The sequence below is a fragment of the Nothoprocta perdicaria genome, unplaced genomic scaffold (genome assembly GCF_003342845.1).
Source record: "Nothoprocta perdicaria isolate Ctin4 unplaced genomic scaffold, notPer1 scaffold_332, whole genome shotgun sequence".
Lineage (NCBI taxonomy): Eukaryota > Metazoa > Chordata > Aves > Tinamiformes > Tinamidae > Nothoprocta > Nothoprocta perdicaria.
In genome coordinates, this window is record NW_020455569.1 from 478,975 (window position 1) to 493,308 (window position 14,334).

The window sequence follows — 14,334 nt, forward strand, 5'->3', positions numbered from 1 at the left end:
ATTAATTGTTTATTTGGTTTGAAAACAGGAAGAGAAGCGTGAGAGGCAAGACAGGACATCAGAGGGAGATGTCTGTGARCCAGATACCTGCTAGACTCTTGTTCGAGCCAGACGACAAGTTCCAGGTTTGCTCTGACTCAAGGATCAAGTTCAGATCCTAATGTTTGTTTCGCCTTGGACTGAGGTGGGCAGATCCCATGYTCTCCACTCCGCCATGTGACTTCTGTAGCTGTAAGACAGGGATAACAGCTCCGTCTGCCTCTCGTGGGTGCCGGGGAGCCAGTTTCATCACTGTCAGCTCCGTGCAATCCCTGGGTGAAAGGAACAGCAGAAATGCAGAAAACACAGGTTATTAATAGCCAGTACTCGCCCTTACATACATCACATGAACCGTTGCTCACTCTGGCCAATAATTTACCGGGAGTGAGAAGATGTTCCTCAYGTAAATACAAAATGACACATGGCTGGTATCAGACCTCTGTGGTGTTGCACACCCGGAGAGTCTGTCTGCTCTGAATGCACCCTGAGCACATTGCACTTAACCTGCCAGCAGCATTAAAATGTGCAGGAGCAGTGGGACCCTCCAGTTAAGTTTTGATTTCAGGGGAGCCTACCTTCAGTCCCACGTGGGTTTGCTCTACTGGGGAAGTGCATAGGCCGAATTCTTGGTGATTTTCGGCTTTTTTGACTTATTTCCTAGAGGTTGAGTATTGTCTCCTCCCTGTCACTTTGGATGCCCTTTTATTAGAGCAGTGGATACAAAGGTTTATTAGCATCTCTGGCTTGTAAGTGAAAGCGTCTAAGTATCTAAAGCAAAGGAAGTCAGTGACAATATTCAAATGTCTAGCAGACTCCTGAGGGAAACTGTGCTTTAAGAAACATGTGTAAGAGGTGAATTTTAACACCTCCTCTCTGCTTGTCCCCATTGCAAACCTTGACTCTCGGTGGACAGCCGGCAGTAGACTGTCACTGGAAGCTGCAAAGCCTCTGGGAAATGACTTGGAGGATCCCCGAGCTGGAATAGCAAGAAATGCTGTAGATGGGGATGCCAGACAACTGGCTGTGGTATGACAGTCTGGAGGGTATTCACCTCGGGCAGTAATGCACTCACTGCTTCCAGGCTTCCCGCTCTTGTGCCATTACCGAGATTAATTGCCTAGGAAAGCTGCAGTGTCATCTCAGGCCCTTAGTGAGGAAAACCACAGTTTAGATTTATACTTCTTACTGTACGACGTCTTGCTGGACTGCGTGGCCCTGCTCTTAGAAACGCATGGCCCAACCTCACTGCTGGGTGTCTAGCAGCACCCAGCGCCCTCTTGCCCCGAAGGGCCGGGGGTATCTTGTCCACAGGGACACCTGGAAAGCCAGACAGTGGCAGCTGGTGCCGTTCCTAGAAACATTGTTGGTGGCCAGCTGTGCTCCTGTTGAAGGCAGTTGCCCTCAGCCCCTGCTGGCTGTTTCTGAAAGCTCTAGGTGGGCTGATTTGGGACCTTGTGATAGTTGGGTTCTTAAATATGCCTTCGAGACCCTTCAAAGTTCTTATGAAYTTATAAGTTTGTTCTTATGAGGGAGAGAGAACCTCTACAGGGAGGGCTTTTGAGGCACATTCTGCCCTTTCTAGTTTGCTTTTCTGAGCTCAACAAGCTTAGGATGAGAAGCCACATCCTTATTTGACCTGACTGGTTGTCGTGCCATGGACCTCACTAACGTCATCTTGTTCTGCAGGTGCTCAGGGTCTGCTCCAAAGCACRGGTCCAGGGTCTGCTCCATGGCTGATCCCTTCTGACCAAGTCCAGGCTTTGAGCACCTCCGTTTGCCCTGGAGCGTTTCCATGATCCTGCTGTCCTGTGTTGGGCAGRCAGCCACACTTGGAGTCCTCCCTGGGCGGACGCTCCGGGTGCCTTCCGAGCGTCACCGCGGCCCCAGCAGCGCCGCTGGCTTCACAGCCGGAGAGGGCTCTGGGCACGAGGAGGGCACGGGCTCCCCGTGCTCCCGTCCTCTGCTCCTGCTAATTGCTGTCACCTCCTTTGTGCCCTGTAGGCCTCTGTGCTGCCCGGGCGGGTGAGAAGGATAAAACCCCTATAGGGTTGTTTGACTGACTGGAACCACTGCAGTTTTCTGAGTGTTGCATCTTGAGGTTTAAGCAACCAAAGCAAATAATGAGTTGCTCTTTAGTTTGTTCATTTGCCGTGACAAGTGCATCGTAATTTAAATTATTTATGATATCTCGTGGTGTAAGAGTAATTGCCCTGTAGCCTACAAAGTAGAAACGATGAAGGCTTGGTAGTATAAAACTACAGTGTGTTGGCATCTCCATCTGGGAAACATCTGGAGGGGACTGGAGCTCTGCTGTGCCAGGCAACGGGGCCGCCTTGTGAAAGTCCTCAGCAAAACAGGAAACCCAGAAGAGCTTTCAGTCCTCACTCTGGGAGCGTTGCTGCAACATCACATGATTGCATGACTTTTGCACTAAGACCTGCGGAAAACTTTACAAATAAATAAATAAAATTAATTAATAAGGGCCTATACACAGACTGTGTGTCCCTTCAACAATCAAAATTAATGTACTTGTAAGGGCCACAGAATAATATTGACCTGCCCATGAAGAGAATATAAACCTCTTGGAGACTGTGTTTTCATGGCCCAGTAGTGAGATGTTGTCTGTGCTTGCTTTTCAAATGAAACGTGTGCTTGACTGTGGGCTTCATGGGTCATTTCTGCATGGCGTGGAAGTCTACAGAGTGACGACCACACTCCTAAAGTCCAAGTTCAGGGCAGTGTTGCCTCAGCAAGCCAGATAGTGGGAACAAGTGGCTATTCTGGCACACTAACTTTGCGCCCTTCCAAAAACCTGTTCTGTCTTTTCATAAGACTCACTGTGGTAGCTGTGTTGTCCTTGTCACATGTATAAATACTTAAGTGTCTCCTCGAGTTGCCCTGAACTCCCAGTCAGAGTTTAATGTGACTGTGTCCAGTCCTGCACCTGATTCTTCTCTGTACTCACCGAGACAGAGTATGAGTGAGGAATGGAGTGATAGTCACATTGAGAAGTGAATGTGAGTGTCCCTGTGATATTAAGCACTTAATTACGTTAGCAGCTTGTGCACTGGGAATACCTGTGGCAGACCAGCACAGCTAGGGAAGGAGTGGCTATAGAGAAGCATAAAGCAGATCAGTTCCCTTGAGCTTGACTCCCTCTTCTCCCACTCTGGCTAATCTCACGTGTCTCTGTCTTGCTGTCCAGGTTTTACTGGGATCTCACCATGCTTCTGCTGATGGTAGGGAACCTGATCATCATACCTGTGGGCATCACGTTCTTCAAGGATGAAAACACCACGCCATGGATTGTCTTCAATGTGGTGTCAGACACGTTCTTCCTCATTGACCTTGTCCTCAACTTCCGGACAGGCATTGTGGTGGAGGACAACACAGAGATCATCCTTGACCCACAGAGGATCAAGATGAAGTACCTGAAGAGCTGGTTTGTGGTGGATTTTATCTCCTCCATCCCTGTGGACTACATCTTCCTGATCGTGGAGACCCGCATTGATTCCGAGGTGTACAAGACGGCGCGGGCCCTGCGCATCGTGCGCTTCACCAAGATCCTCAGCCTCCTGCGGCTCCTGCGGCTCTCCCGCCTCATCCGCTACATCCACCAGTGGGAGGAGGTGAGCAGGGCCTGTGCTGCACRGCCATCCCTAATCGCTTCTCCACCTCCCTCCCCTCACTGAAAGACCCATTCTCCTGCTTTCTCCCTGTGGATGCTAAAGCAGCATGTCTTGAGAGTAATGCTTGGCTTTTAGTCGCTTCCCAAGAGGGCCTTCAGTGCTTGTTGTCTAGTCACTTGAGGCTCTGCTGTCTCCTTCAGGGTCGTTATGCAATGCRGGTGATGCTGAGGTGTGAGAGGTGAGTAAGAACAGAGGGATCCCCTGAAGGAGCGGGAAGTTGTGCAGCAATAGAACAAAAACAATGGGTTAGTTTTTCCAATCTTAGTGCTCTCCAAAGCAGATCGAGTGTTTTCTGCAGCCTTGTTCACATCAGGAGCATATTTGCAGGACAAGGAAAGCTGGCTGAGACAGCTTCATCTTCCTCCCCAGTCTTTCTCCCCTGCTTTGGAGCTCGGCCTAACGTGCAGCATGATCTAAAGCCGAGTGTGCTCCCAGGCGTGTTAAGGGAAAGCAGCCATGCAAGCCATGGATAGGTGACCCCAGGCTGCCTGAGCACTAATTCATGGCAGAGCGGGGCTCTTTCTCCCTCACAGCACCGTGGACTGAGGCAGCACACTGGTACCTACTGTGCACATTCCAGCCTTCAGCTCCGTGTCATTCTAAATTGTGACTGTTCCACATAACAGCAGGTCATTTGCTTCGTAGAGGAGACGGGCAGGAGGAGAGACACGACGGGAAGTGTGTTCCCCGCGTGACTCCCTAAGTGAGACATGGAGCTGAGCAGTGAAACATCTCCAGGCTGTTGTGCTGTCCCCAGTGCGTCGCTGCTGCGGTGCCTAAGAGGGGGGTGCTCAGGAAGGGGCAGCTGGTGGCTGGGGCTGCCCTTGAACCTTGGGCCTCCTTGGTGCTGGCTCACAGGGAGCGGCRGCGGAGCAGAGCCCAGCACTCGGCTCAGCTCCTTGCTGCCTTCCCATAAGGAGACTGTAGAGCAGTTAAGTACATTTGCTGTTGATGGCAATGAATTTGTTTTACAAAATAATCAAACAAAGGCACATGAGCGCCCTTTCCCTGTGTAGCTTCCCGTGCAGTCCCAGTGAGCAGCTCTTTGCGATTCCAGTCTCATGCTCCAGCTGGGACGTGCTGGGACCCTTTCGGATGTGCTGGGACCCTTTCTCAGGTGCCTGTGGGCACCAGGGTCTGTGCACCCGGGTGCTCCCTGGAGCCACCTGCAGAAGAGGCTCCACGGGGTGACGTGGTGCTGCGAGTGCCGTGGGCAGATGGTGCTGACTTGCAGCTGGAGACAGGGCAGCCTCCCTGCAGAGCCCAGCAAACCTGAGAGGCCTGTTTTCCAAACAGGGCTTGACCCAGGTACCAGTTTCCCAGAAGGAGAAGGAAGCAAGGAGGTTTGTGCCCTTGGGGGGTAGGCAGAGAGAAGGGGCCACCCCTGTCTCTGGCACGGGCCTGCCTCAAAGCAGCMGGCAGGCAGGGCGAGAAGCACTTTCGAAGCTCCTCTCCAGCCTTAATGATTCTGTGATTCTGTCTCTGTACACGAATTATCTGTGGAGCTCAGTGGAGCCCCGCTGGTTGTTTTGTCTTCCTCTCCCTCTGAAGTGTCTACCCATGGACACCAAGTTCACATTTGGCTTTTCCTCACTGCGCTGATCGGTGACACAATTCACAGTGATGATTTGGAAGTGTTAATTCCTGCAGGATGGAGCAGGATTGGCCTGGGCTTGTCCAGAGTGTTTGTGAAGGGCAGGTTGCTGTGCAGAGCGAAAACTGACTGTTGGGAGAAGATGTTGCTGAAGGGAGGCCTTTATATATTCTGCTTTGTTCCCCCCCCATCCCACTGCATGTCCCATCTGCTGGGGGGKATCGTCCTCCCTCAGGACCTTCACAAATGAGTAGGTGAACTGAAGAAAAGCCATCTGAGCAGGGCAGGCTGGCCGAAGAGCACGTGTGGAAGGGTCAGGGGCGGCTCTTCCRCGGTCTGAGCTTAATGCAGGACGCTGGAGCGCTCAGAGAGGGAGGTTCTGCTGCAGAGAGCAGCCCAGCTCACCAGGATGGAGCCTCCGCAGCGACTTCTGCTGCAGCAGTCCCTGCTGCCAGGGGGAACTCAGCTCCTGCCTGCAACTGCTGCGGGGACCTGCGAGGAGCAGAGGGGCATCCCACGCAGGCAGAGACGTCCCGCAGGCCCCGKGCTCCCTGCCTCCCCATGGGCCTTTCACCTGCACCTTAGTGTCACTCCGAGTGAGTGCAGGGGCATGTGGTCACTTGGTGAGTCCACAGCGAGCCTCTCCGTTCCTTCCCCCGCAATTGTCCATGCTCTGCAGGAATTTATCACTCGCCCTGCGGTGAGCGGAGAGCAGCCTCCTGCCAGGCTGCAGAGCTGTGAGGCACTGCTCTGTCCTGCGGGCTCGGCAGCCCGTGGTGCCCCGGGACACCCTCCCTACCTCTCAAACGAGGGCTCTGGGCTCTACAGCCGGGTGAACACCCGAAAGAACAACAACAAGAAGAAAACAACCCAGCGTGCTAATACTCTCTGCCGTACAAAAATAAGCTTAATTCCAAATGTAGCGGTTCCATTTGCATTATCCATTTTGCATGAGTGGTCTAACGAATGAATTTACCAGTAGGACAGAATATAAAATAGGATCTTTGGGAAGTGTCTACCCGTGTCCACCCTGCAGCAGGGAGCTTGCTTGCTATGCAGCAAGGTGTAGTAAAGCTTGACTTATTGAGGCTGGCACGGCACCGTGACCCGTCTGAACTGTCCCCAGGTGGTGCCTCCTGAGCACGTCAGGCTGGGCACACGCCGAGCCGGGAGCTGGGCTGGCACAGCGCTCCCTCGGAGAGGATGTTCGGGAAAAGGCAGACCGAGCGGGTACATCCTCCAAAGCCGCTCCAAGGTCAGCCAGCAGAAATAATAAAAGCAGAATAATGCCATGTAGCCCATATATCCCATCGAAATGAATCAAGGCAGCTCAGATCGTGAGCGTTGAGCAAAAAAATCCCGTTAAGGTTTTAYAGGCAAAATTGATTGAAACAATTGTTTTCTAAGACCAATTTGCTGAGCTTTCCCTATTTTTTTTGCAGCATCTATCACATGGTTTGGTGCCAGAATGCAGTAACCTGTATTTAAGCTCAGACCATTGTGACTTGCAATCAAGGAGCATTTATTAGGACGACAGTAAAATGCTACCCCATAAATCTGTTTCCAAACAACAAATGGGCTAAGCTAACCAAAACATTTTGATTTTAAAATCTGTGTATGTGAAGGAATATGGGGGTAAGGAAAGGATTTGACTGGTTTTAATAGTTATCAGAATGAGAGATCATGACCCCCAGCGAGGGATGTTTCCCATTTTTTGTTGGAAAAAAGTTACATTTTTTTATTTTAGGCACTGAACCCTGATGGARAGGACAATTTGGCGATTTTCAGAGTGCTACTTAAAGGAAAACTTGAAAAGGCTCCTGAGCGCCGCCCTCTTCCCCCRTTGCACAGGAGCTTTGCAGTGAGGGAGATGCGTCTTGGCAGGGTCGCGCCTGGCCACAGATGATGTCAGCTGAAAGATGACGTCACATCCGAAAGGTGACGTCACTTCTAAGGAGATTCAGACCACTTGCTGCCAAGGATAGGAGGCTGTCTGATAAAAACAGGGGAGATTGCAAAGCCCCTAAGAATGCAACTCCCAGGTGATTTTCATTTAGATGTGAACAGCTAATTCCCTTGGATCCTTCTGAGCTATTTGTAGCCTTCCTTAAGTTAAAGTGGCTGGTAGCCAGGGATGCAGTTTTAGGCTCCACGCTCACCTGGCTCCTGGAATGGGGACGTTAGGCACAGCTCCTGCAGCCGAGTGGCACAGCCGTCTCCGTTCCGCGAGGAGCCCCGTGTGCATCCCTGAAAACCCCTGCTCGTGAGGGAGCTCCGGCTCTGCTGCTGCCGTGCGACCTCAGCCCTGCGCCTGGGCAGCGAATGTATGCAGTTTCAAAGGCAGCAGCGTAAAAAAATGGGCTGTWATGAATTATAAGGAGCAAGGCAAATATTTGAGTAGCTGCGTGGCAGAGAAAGGAAGAAGCCGGGGGGTTTTACAGTCACCTCCTTGCACTGCCTAATGCGCCTGCGTCAGCAGGAGGGCTCCACGYGGGGACAGGGTGGCAGCCAGGGAAAACCATTGTCTGGGATCTGCTCCAGGGAGGCAACGTCCCCCRAGCTGCCCCCTGCGCCTGGTGCAGCAGGAATGGGCTGCAGATGCCTCCTCACCTCCCTTTTCCTATTTAACAGGACAGGGTTGGGGAGGAACGCGCCAAATCTGTAGGGCATATCAACAGAGCAGGAACTTGGCCCGGATAAGGCCATGAAACACCCCTGCCCTGGGRATGGGTCCGTTCTCACCCTCTTTTCTTGTCGGCTAGTGCGGTGCAAGGCTGCCTTGCTTTGCCCACTGCTTTGAGGCAAAATGAGGCAAAARTCTTTGTGGGGAAAGGCAGGCTTCAGTGCTGAGCCAGAGCAGTGCGCGGCTTCCGTGGGCAGGAGCCTTATTGATGAAGTTATTTTCTGAGCACCGCTGTGAAAAGAGCTGTTTCGAAGACAGTTTCAGGACATGCAATTATCCAGTTTGCCAGCTTAATGCATTCAACTTAACCTCATTCTTATGAAGCAGAAATCAATGTGGTAACTTTTTCAGAGCTGAGAGATGACATTTTATTCTTGTCTCTCTCATAAGGATGAGTATTTCTAAGGTTCCTCTTCTACTTTAACTCCTCCCTCTCCCAGTTTTGATGAAGCTGAAATAGCCTGTGGGCGAGAGGAAAGGGCAAGCCAGTTTCCACATTCCCAAATTCACGTTAGAGTGGAAAATGCTTCCGAAATCTCTTTACAATGAATTTCAAAATTTTCATTATGGTCTTCTTGGGAAAAAAAAGAAAAAAAGCTTGAAAATAGACGCAGTCCTCAGTGCAAGAAGCTTTTCATTCATGTCTGTCCAGAGCCACTCGCCCAGAACACATTGTGAGGTGGGTTGATGGTACGAATCTCCATCCCGGTTTTTTGTTCCAAGGAATGCCTGGCCTCTTTCCCTGCTTTTGCAGTGCCTTTTGCCTTCTCCAGAAGTTCCTCACTGGGATTGCACCAGACCCCGAAAGGGAGCGGGGTCATTTCCTGCTTTGGGTGGATCTGCCCTCTCTCAAATCCCACTTGTGCAGTGGGTTGCACCACGTCTGTTACATCCATCTAGGCACACATGCAAAATTCTTTATCGAATCCCGGCGAAGGAGCAAAAGATGAAACTTTGCCGCAAAAACCTCCCTGGACTTTGTTTGCTGCCACCTTAGCAGCTCCGATTCCTGCCCAAGAAGGCGTTGGTGTTYTGCTTTCCCACTCGCCTGCGGAAAAGCCGGGCTCCGCGTGTGCTCGGCTCCAGGCGCGCGGCAGGTTGGCGCAGCCCTGCCCGGCGCGGCAGGCGAGGGCAGTGCGCGGAGGTGCCTGTGCTGCGCCGAGGGGAACGGCAGGAGGACCAGGGCCTCTGGCTTCCACATCCCAAGGGAAGAGGGCTTTTCTGACAAGGCTAAATGGCAGAGCCATGTGGCAAGGGCCACCGCTGACTTGCTGGTGGTTAGATCTTTGCCACTGGGAGGACTTGATTGTGAGAATGTTCTGGCAGCAGGAAAAAACAGTAAGAGATGTGATCTGAAAGCGAATCTGCTCTAGCTTGCTTTGGGTTTAGGGTAGGCCGTGTGTGCAGTGTCTCAGTGTTGCTCTCTGTAAGATGAGGTGCAGTCCTGCAGTCACCTCCCAGGAGCTGTCAAAGAGCTGCCGCTTATCCAGCCTTGYGAGCTCCGTTGGCGTTGGGATGTGTCCTCCCAGAGACCTTGAGCTGATAGAGACCATATCTCTATTGAGATATGGCTTAAAAATACACTTCTCTGGTAAGTGCCATGTGCTAAGTCCTGTCCCCAGCTCCTCCTCTGCTCTGGACACAGAGCCCTAACCCAACATGGGGCCTTTGTATTTCCRTATTTGCATAGCCCGGTGCCTCAGSGCTGGGGAACGTGCTCCTCAAACCTGGATCCAGCCCAGATAGATGGATCACCCGGAAAGGACAGAGCTCTTTGCAGTGACACGTCTGTGGATTTGGAATAGGGGGACGCAGGGGCTGGGGGGGAAATTCCCAGAGAGGAATGAGCGAGGCCAAGCAGCTGCCATGTACTGAAGATACCTGGGCAGAAACTGGAAAAGAAGTGACCTGGTGAGAAGCTAACGGGAGGAGGGSCATGTCCCCATGGAAGTCACACAGCAGGATGCTCCCAGCTTGATCCCTTAGGATGGAGCCCAGCTGCTCTCGGGTGGTAGAGCCCGTGGAGGATGAACTTAGAGGCGCCTCTCACTGCGCGGTCAAACAGCAGCCTCGGAAACACTGGGAAGAAGCTGAGGCTGATGTCCCTTAAAGCAGCTGGCAGGGYGGCTCTTCCCGGTTCCCTGGAGGCGCGGAGAGCAGTTAAGACGGAGCAGCTGTGTTTGTTGGGGTTTTTTTCCTTATTTTCATTTATATTTTTTCCTTCGCCCAGCAAACTGCCGGGTGTTAATTCCTCTTGATTTGCCGCGTCTCCATGCAGCCCAGTTTGGAGAGGCCGTCCCTCGAATAGGGTTGATTAGACTCCTCTCCAGCGTGCGTCACCCAAACATCCACTAATTCCACTTTATCCCAACAGTGTGTCGGGCTTTGCTGACGCTCCAAAGAACAAGGCTGAAATTGCCAAGTTAATTATATCAAGTCAGCGCAGCCCAAGTCCGGAGGCCTCTGCCTCGGAACAGCAGGGRTCCCCAGGGATCCCCAGGGGACRCAYCCGAGTGGAGAGGGAGATTCCAGCRCTCCCGTGACCTCCACCCCAGCCCCGGGGCTTCCGCGGAGCAGGGCTTTGCCCCGGGGAGCCCCCGCTCTGCCCCGGCTCCTCTCGTGCCCGAGCGGCKTCACCGCTTGAAGCTGCTGCTTCTCTGGGGCTGATGTGGCCCCTTCCCTTGCCCTCCTAAAGGCCATTCCAGCAGCTCRCGGGGTGGGAAGAACATAGCCCATTGTAGGAAGCTGGGAGCATGTGCCTCATGGCCCCTAGGGCTTTTTCACTGTGGCCACCATCACTTCTGCCCCCTCCTCCTTAACCAGGGGGGAAATTCCCCACTGCTGCTCCAGGGGCTTTCACAGTCGTGAGGAGCCGTTAGATCTGAGGCGGGAGCAGCCGCCGAGGGACAAGGTGGGAGCAGGTACCCTATAGAGGCTATAGATAGAGGCTGTAGAGGCTACAGATACCCTATAGAGGCTTCTCCACCAGAGAGGATAAAAAAGTACAACTRGGGCTCGGGGAGCACAGGGTGAACAGCGTTAGAAATTGTAGAAGTCGCTGCTGGTAGAAATACCCCAGTTCTGGGCACTTCAGCGACCTCCACGTTGTGAGAGTGAGGGGAATTCAGAGGATCCTGATGAGGACGGTGGACGGCAACCTGCCAAAAAATCAAAAGTTTCAAGTTCTTTCCTTTAAGGGGATGAGATTAAAGGGAAAAAAAASGTGTAAGGTAATAAGTGGGCTAGAAAAAGAAGATGAGGGCTGTGTATTCGTCCTACCTTATCCAGCGAGGATATGGAGCAGTCAAATTGAAAAGGCAGCAAATTCCAAATGAATTTCAGGAACTACTCACTGAGACCACCTGTGTTCAGACTCTGGTGCCTCTTCCACAGCGAGCACAACTCAAGGGCAATTTGTGTGTTTGTGTGTGTGAGTTATGAGAATACCCAGAGTTAGGAGGGAGGCAAGTGTTAACGTTCATGGGAGGCTCTTGCTCTGCCACGGGGGATCTGGCCCCCAGTTCTGACAGCCAAGGGCCTGATACCTAATGTTAGCACTTCCTTTTGGGGGCAAAAGCTTGGGGATGGGTAAAAACCCCATCATCTGCATGACTTGCTGCTGGTCCTTGACCTTGAGACAGCGCTTGGGACACCTGGGCTTGCTTGAATCTGCCGCATCCCTATCAAACCATCACYATTATTATTATTATTATTATTATTATTATTATTATTATTATTATGTCCCTGGAAGAGCTGTGCAAACCTCCGTCTGCTCCCTGGCTGCAGCCCCAGGCGTTTTCGCCTGGTTAAGCCGTCAGCAGGGAGCGTTTCCTGATGGAAGGCTAATTAAAACGGCAGCCTTGGGGGACTCCGCTCCTGCCCAGCACGTATTAGCGGCAGCTTAGGGACATTTYGGGTAGCTTTTAAATACTGCTTCTTAGCATCTTTGTTCCGACGGAGTTCATGGGTCTGTTTCACTCCCGGCCGCTGTTCTCAAGCACAGCGGGATTAACCGGCCGAGCTCCCGGACGCGCGAGCTGCTGCTGGGTGGCTAAGGGCAGCGAAGCTCCCGGGTCCTGGAAACAACCCCCAGCGCCCGGGTCCAGCCTCCCTGTGAGAGCCGCGGCCGCTCTCCGGGCTGGTGTGAATGTTGGAAAGCCTCTTTTCTGCCTGTGGAGGCTCTCGCTGCCGGTCTGATTCTCGTCTCCCCGGTTCCAGTGTGTGTTTGTGCCTAGAAACGCAGGCGACAGTTGCCCAGGTCAGACCCTTCACGTGTGGAGATGGTGACCATGCAGAAGGGAGCCCCGGAGCTCCTCGGTGGTGGCAGTGCTGGTGGGGAGCCCATGGGCGCTTCTGGCACCGGCCGTGGAACCCTGCCCACAGGCAGCTCCTTTCCTCCGGGCGACCGGCGGGAAGGCTCTTCGTTAAGCCCTGGAGAGGAGGAATGTCTGCAGGCACCTGCCTCCCTGCCGGTGCACGCAGCCCCAGTGCTGACACGGGGCCCCCTTCTCCACTCCGTGCCATTCCGGGCAAGGCAAGCATAGAAAGAGAAGCCCCCCAAGCTCTCACTTTCATCTGAAGCTAGATCTTCAGGCTACTGTTTTCCTTCCTGGCACAGCAAAAATAAACCAAAAAATCCCACACAAATCCCAAACCATCACAAACTGTCAGCAGGCTCCGTGAACCCACACYAGTCTCTCGAGTCATATTTTAGGCTCAGGAAAGCTCTTCACAGACAACACCCACCTCCAGCATGTCGAGAGAGACCTTAACCGTCAGTTTACAGCAGCTGGTGCCTCGGAGAGGAGAGCTGCTCTCCCCGCCGTTGTTTACAGAAAGTAGTAGGGGAAGGAAGGGTGCAAAACCTCCCAACTCCTTCTGCAGCGTCAACCAGTGCTGCCCTTAGCTGCAAGGAAGGGCACGCAGGGTCCTCCTGCGAGTTTTGTGTTCAAAAAAACTCACACCATTCGCATCCCACTGGATAAACGAGTGCAAGTGGGGTTCCAAGGCAGGGACCTGATATGCCTAGGGACTGCTTTGCTGCTTAAGGTTTTGGTCCTGCCCCTTCTGCCCATGCTCAAAGCATCACCAAAGGGACCAGGGACCCTTTGCCTAGAAGCCCTGGCTTTGCAACGGGGTTCCCAAACCACTGCTTCCTCTGCAGAGTCAAAAAACGGGAGCACTAGGTCACCTGACCCTGTGCTTCCTCCTCCTCCTCCTCCTCTGCTGGGGAAGCAGCTGCTCCAGGGGGATTCCTCCCCCCCCCCGGTCCCGGTGAGCTGGCGGCAGCGCAGGGTGCTGCAGCCCGGCCGCGTCAACGCCCTGCGGCTGCGGGTGCCCCCTTGCCCGCAGTGCTGGGCCCTGGGCTGGAGCCTCCCGGCAGGATGCAGCCCATGGCAGCCCTTCCTGCGCCGCACCGTGCCGTGGGGTGGGTGTTTTCTGCGCTCGCAGTGTCGGAATGCAAGCGCATTCCAAGGAGCGGGCACGGGCTGCTTGCCGCTTGCCCTGCCAGCTGCCAGTGGGTTTCTTCCCTGCTGTTCAGACAGCTGCAGTGGCAGTTCGTTAGCTAGGCRGCCTTTGTGGAGAGCTGGGAATTCCTGCCTCCAAGGGCACCCCTTGCCAGATAAACAAATGCTTCGGTGTCTGCGTTTCCATCCATCGCCTCCAGCGACGTCTAGATATTGCCTGGGAGTCTGAATGTCCGGAGCTGACAGCCGCATCCATCCTCTCCATCCATAGTGCAGATACAGTCGCTTCCCACGTGGGACTTGTGTGGCCGACCCGTGGCAGCGCCAGGTGCTGGAGGGCAATTCCCACTGGGCTCTTAGCTCTTGGCCCCGCTGGCCCTGGGGTGGACAGGAGCCTGGGGTGTTGGAGCCTTCAACAGCGGGTCCTGCCTTGCAGCCCCCTGCCTTCCGAGGGGGAAAAGCTCCGTTATGCCTGGGTTTTRGGCCAGAGACGCCTTTGTGCTCCAAAGTACCGGAATAGACCCCAGTCACCATCGAAGGAGCTCCGTATCCTGTTAGCTTTCCCCCCAAAGCGGCCATTCCCTCACTCTCTACGCTGAAATCCTAAATCTGGCCGGGTTTCTCACTCTCCCTGTCAGGAGATCCCTGGGTTACAGGAGGGCTGGATCTCTTGGAACAACCCAGGTGGGTGGGAGAGGAGGGGTCATTGGCACAATAAAACGCTGGCGTCGAGCGGATCCAGTGGATCCATGTGCTGTTCCCTTGGCAAACGGCTGCTCGGCYTCATTAGGAGCGCAGCCCCTGGCCTCCGGGATGTGGGCGGGATTTGCTCTGCGGCATCTCAATGGGGATGAGCACTTC

The 14,334-nt window shown here is 53.5% G+C and overlaps 1 protein-coding gene across 1 annotated transcript in view; it reads left to right on the forward strand.

The window, feature by feature from the left end:
- The window catches only part of HCN4 (hyperpolarization activated cyclic nucleotide gated potassium channel 4), a 65,271-nt gene that overhangs the window by 18,027 nt on the left and 32,910 nt on the right, over positions 1–14,334 (forward strand). The window contains exon 2 of the mRNA XM_026043634.1: positions 3,245–3,668. Within this exon, the coding sequence (XP_025899419.1) occupies positions 3,245–3,668 (424 nt within the window). The remainder of the gene's footprint in view (positions 1–3,244; positions 3,669–14,334) is intronic.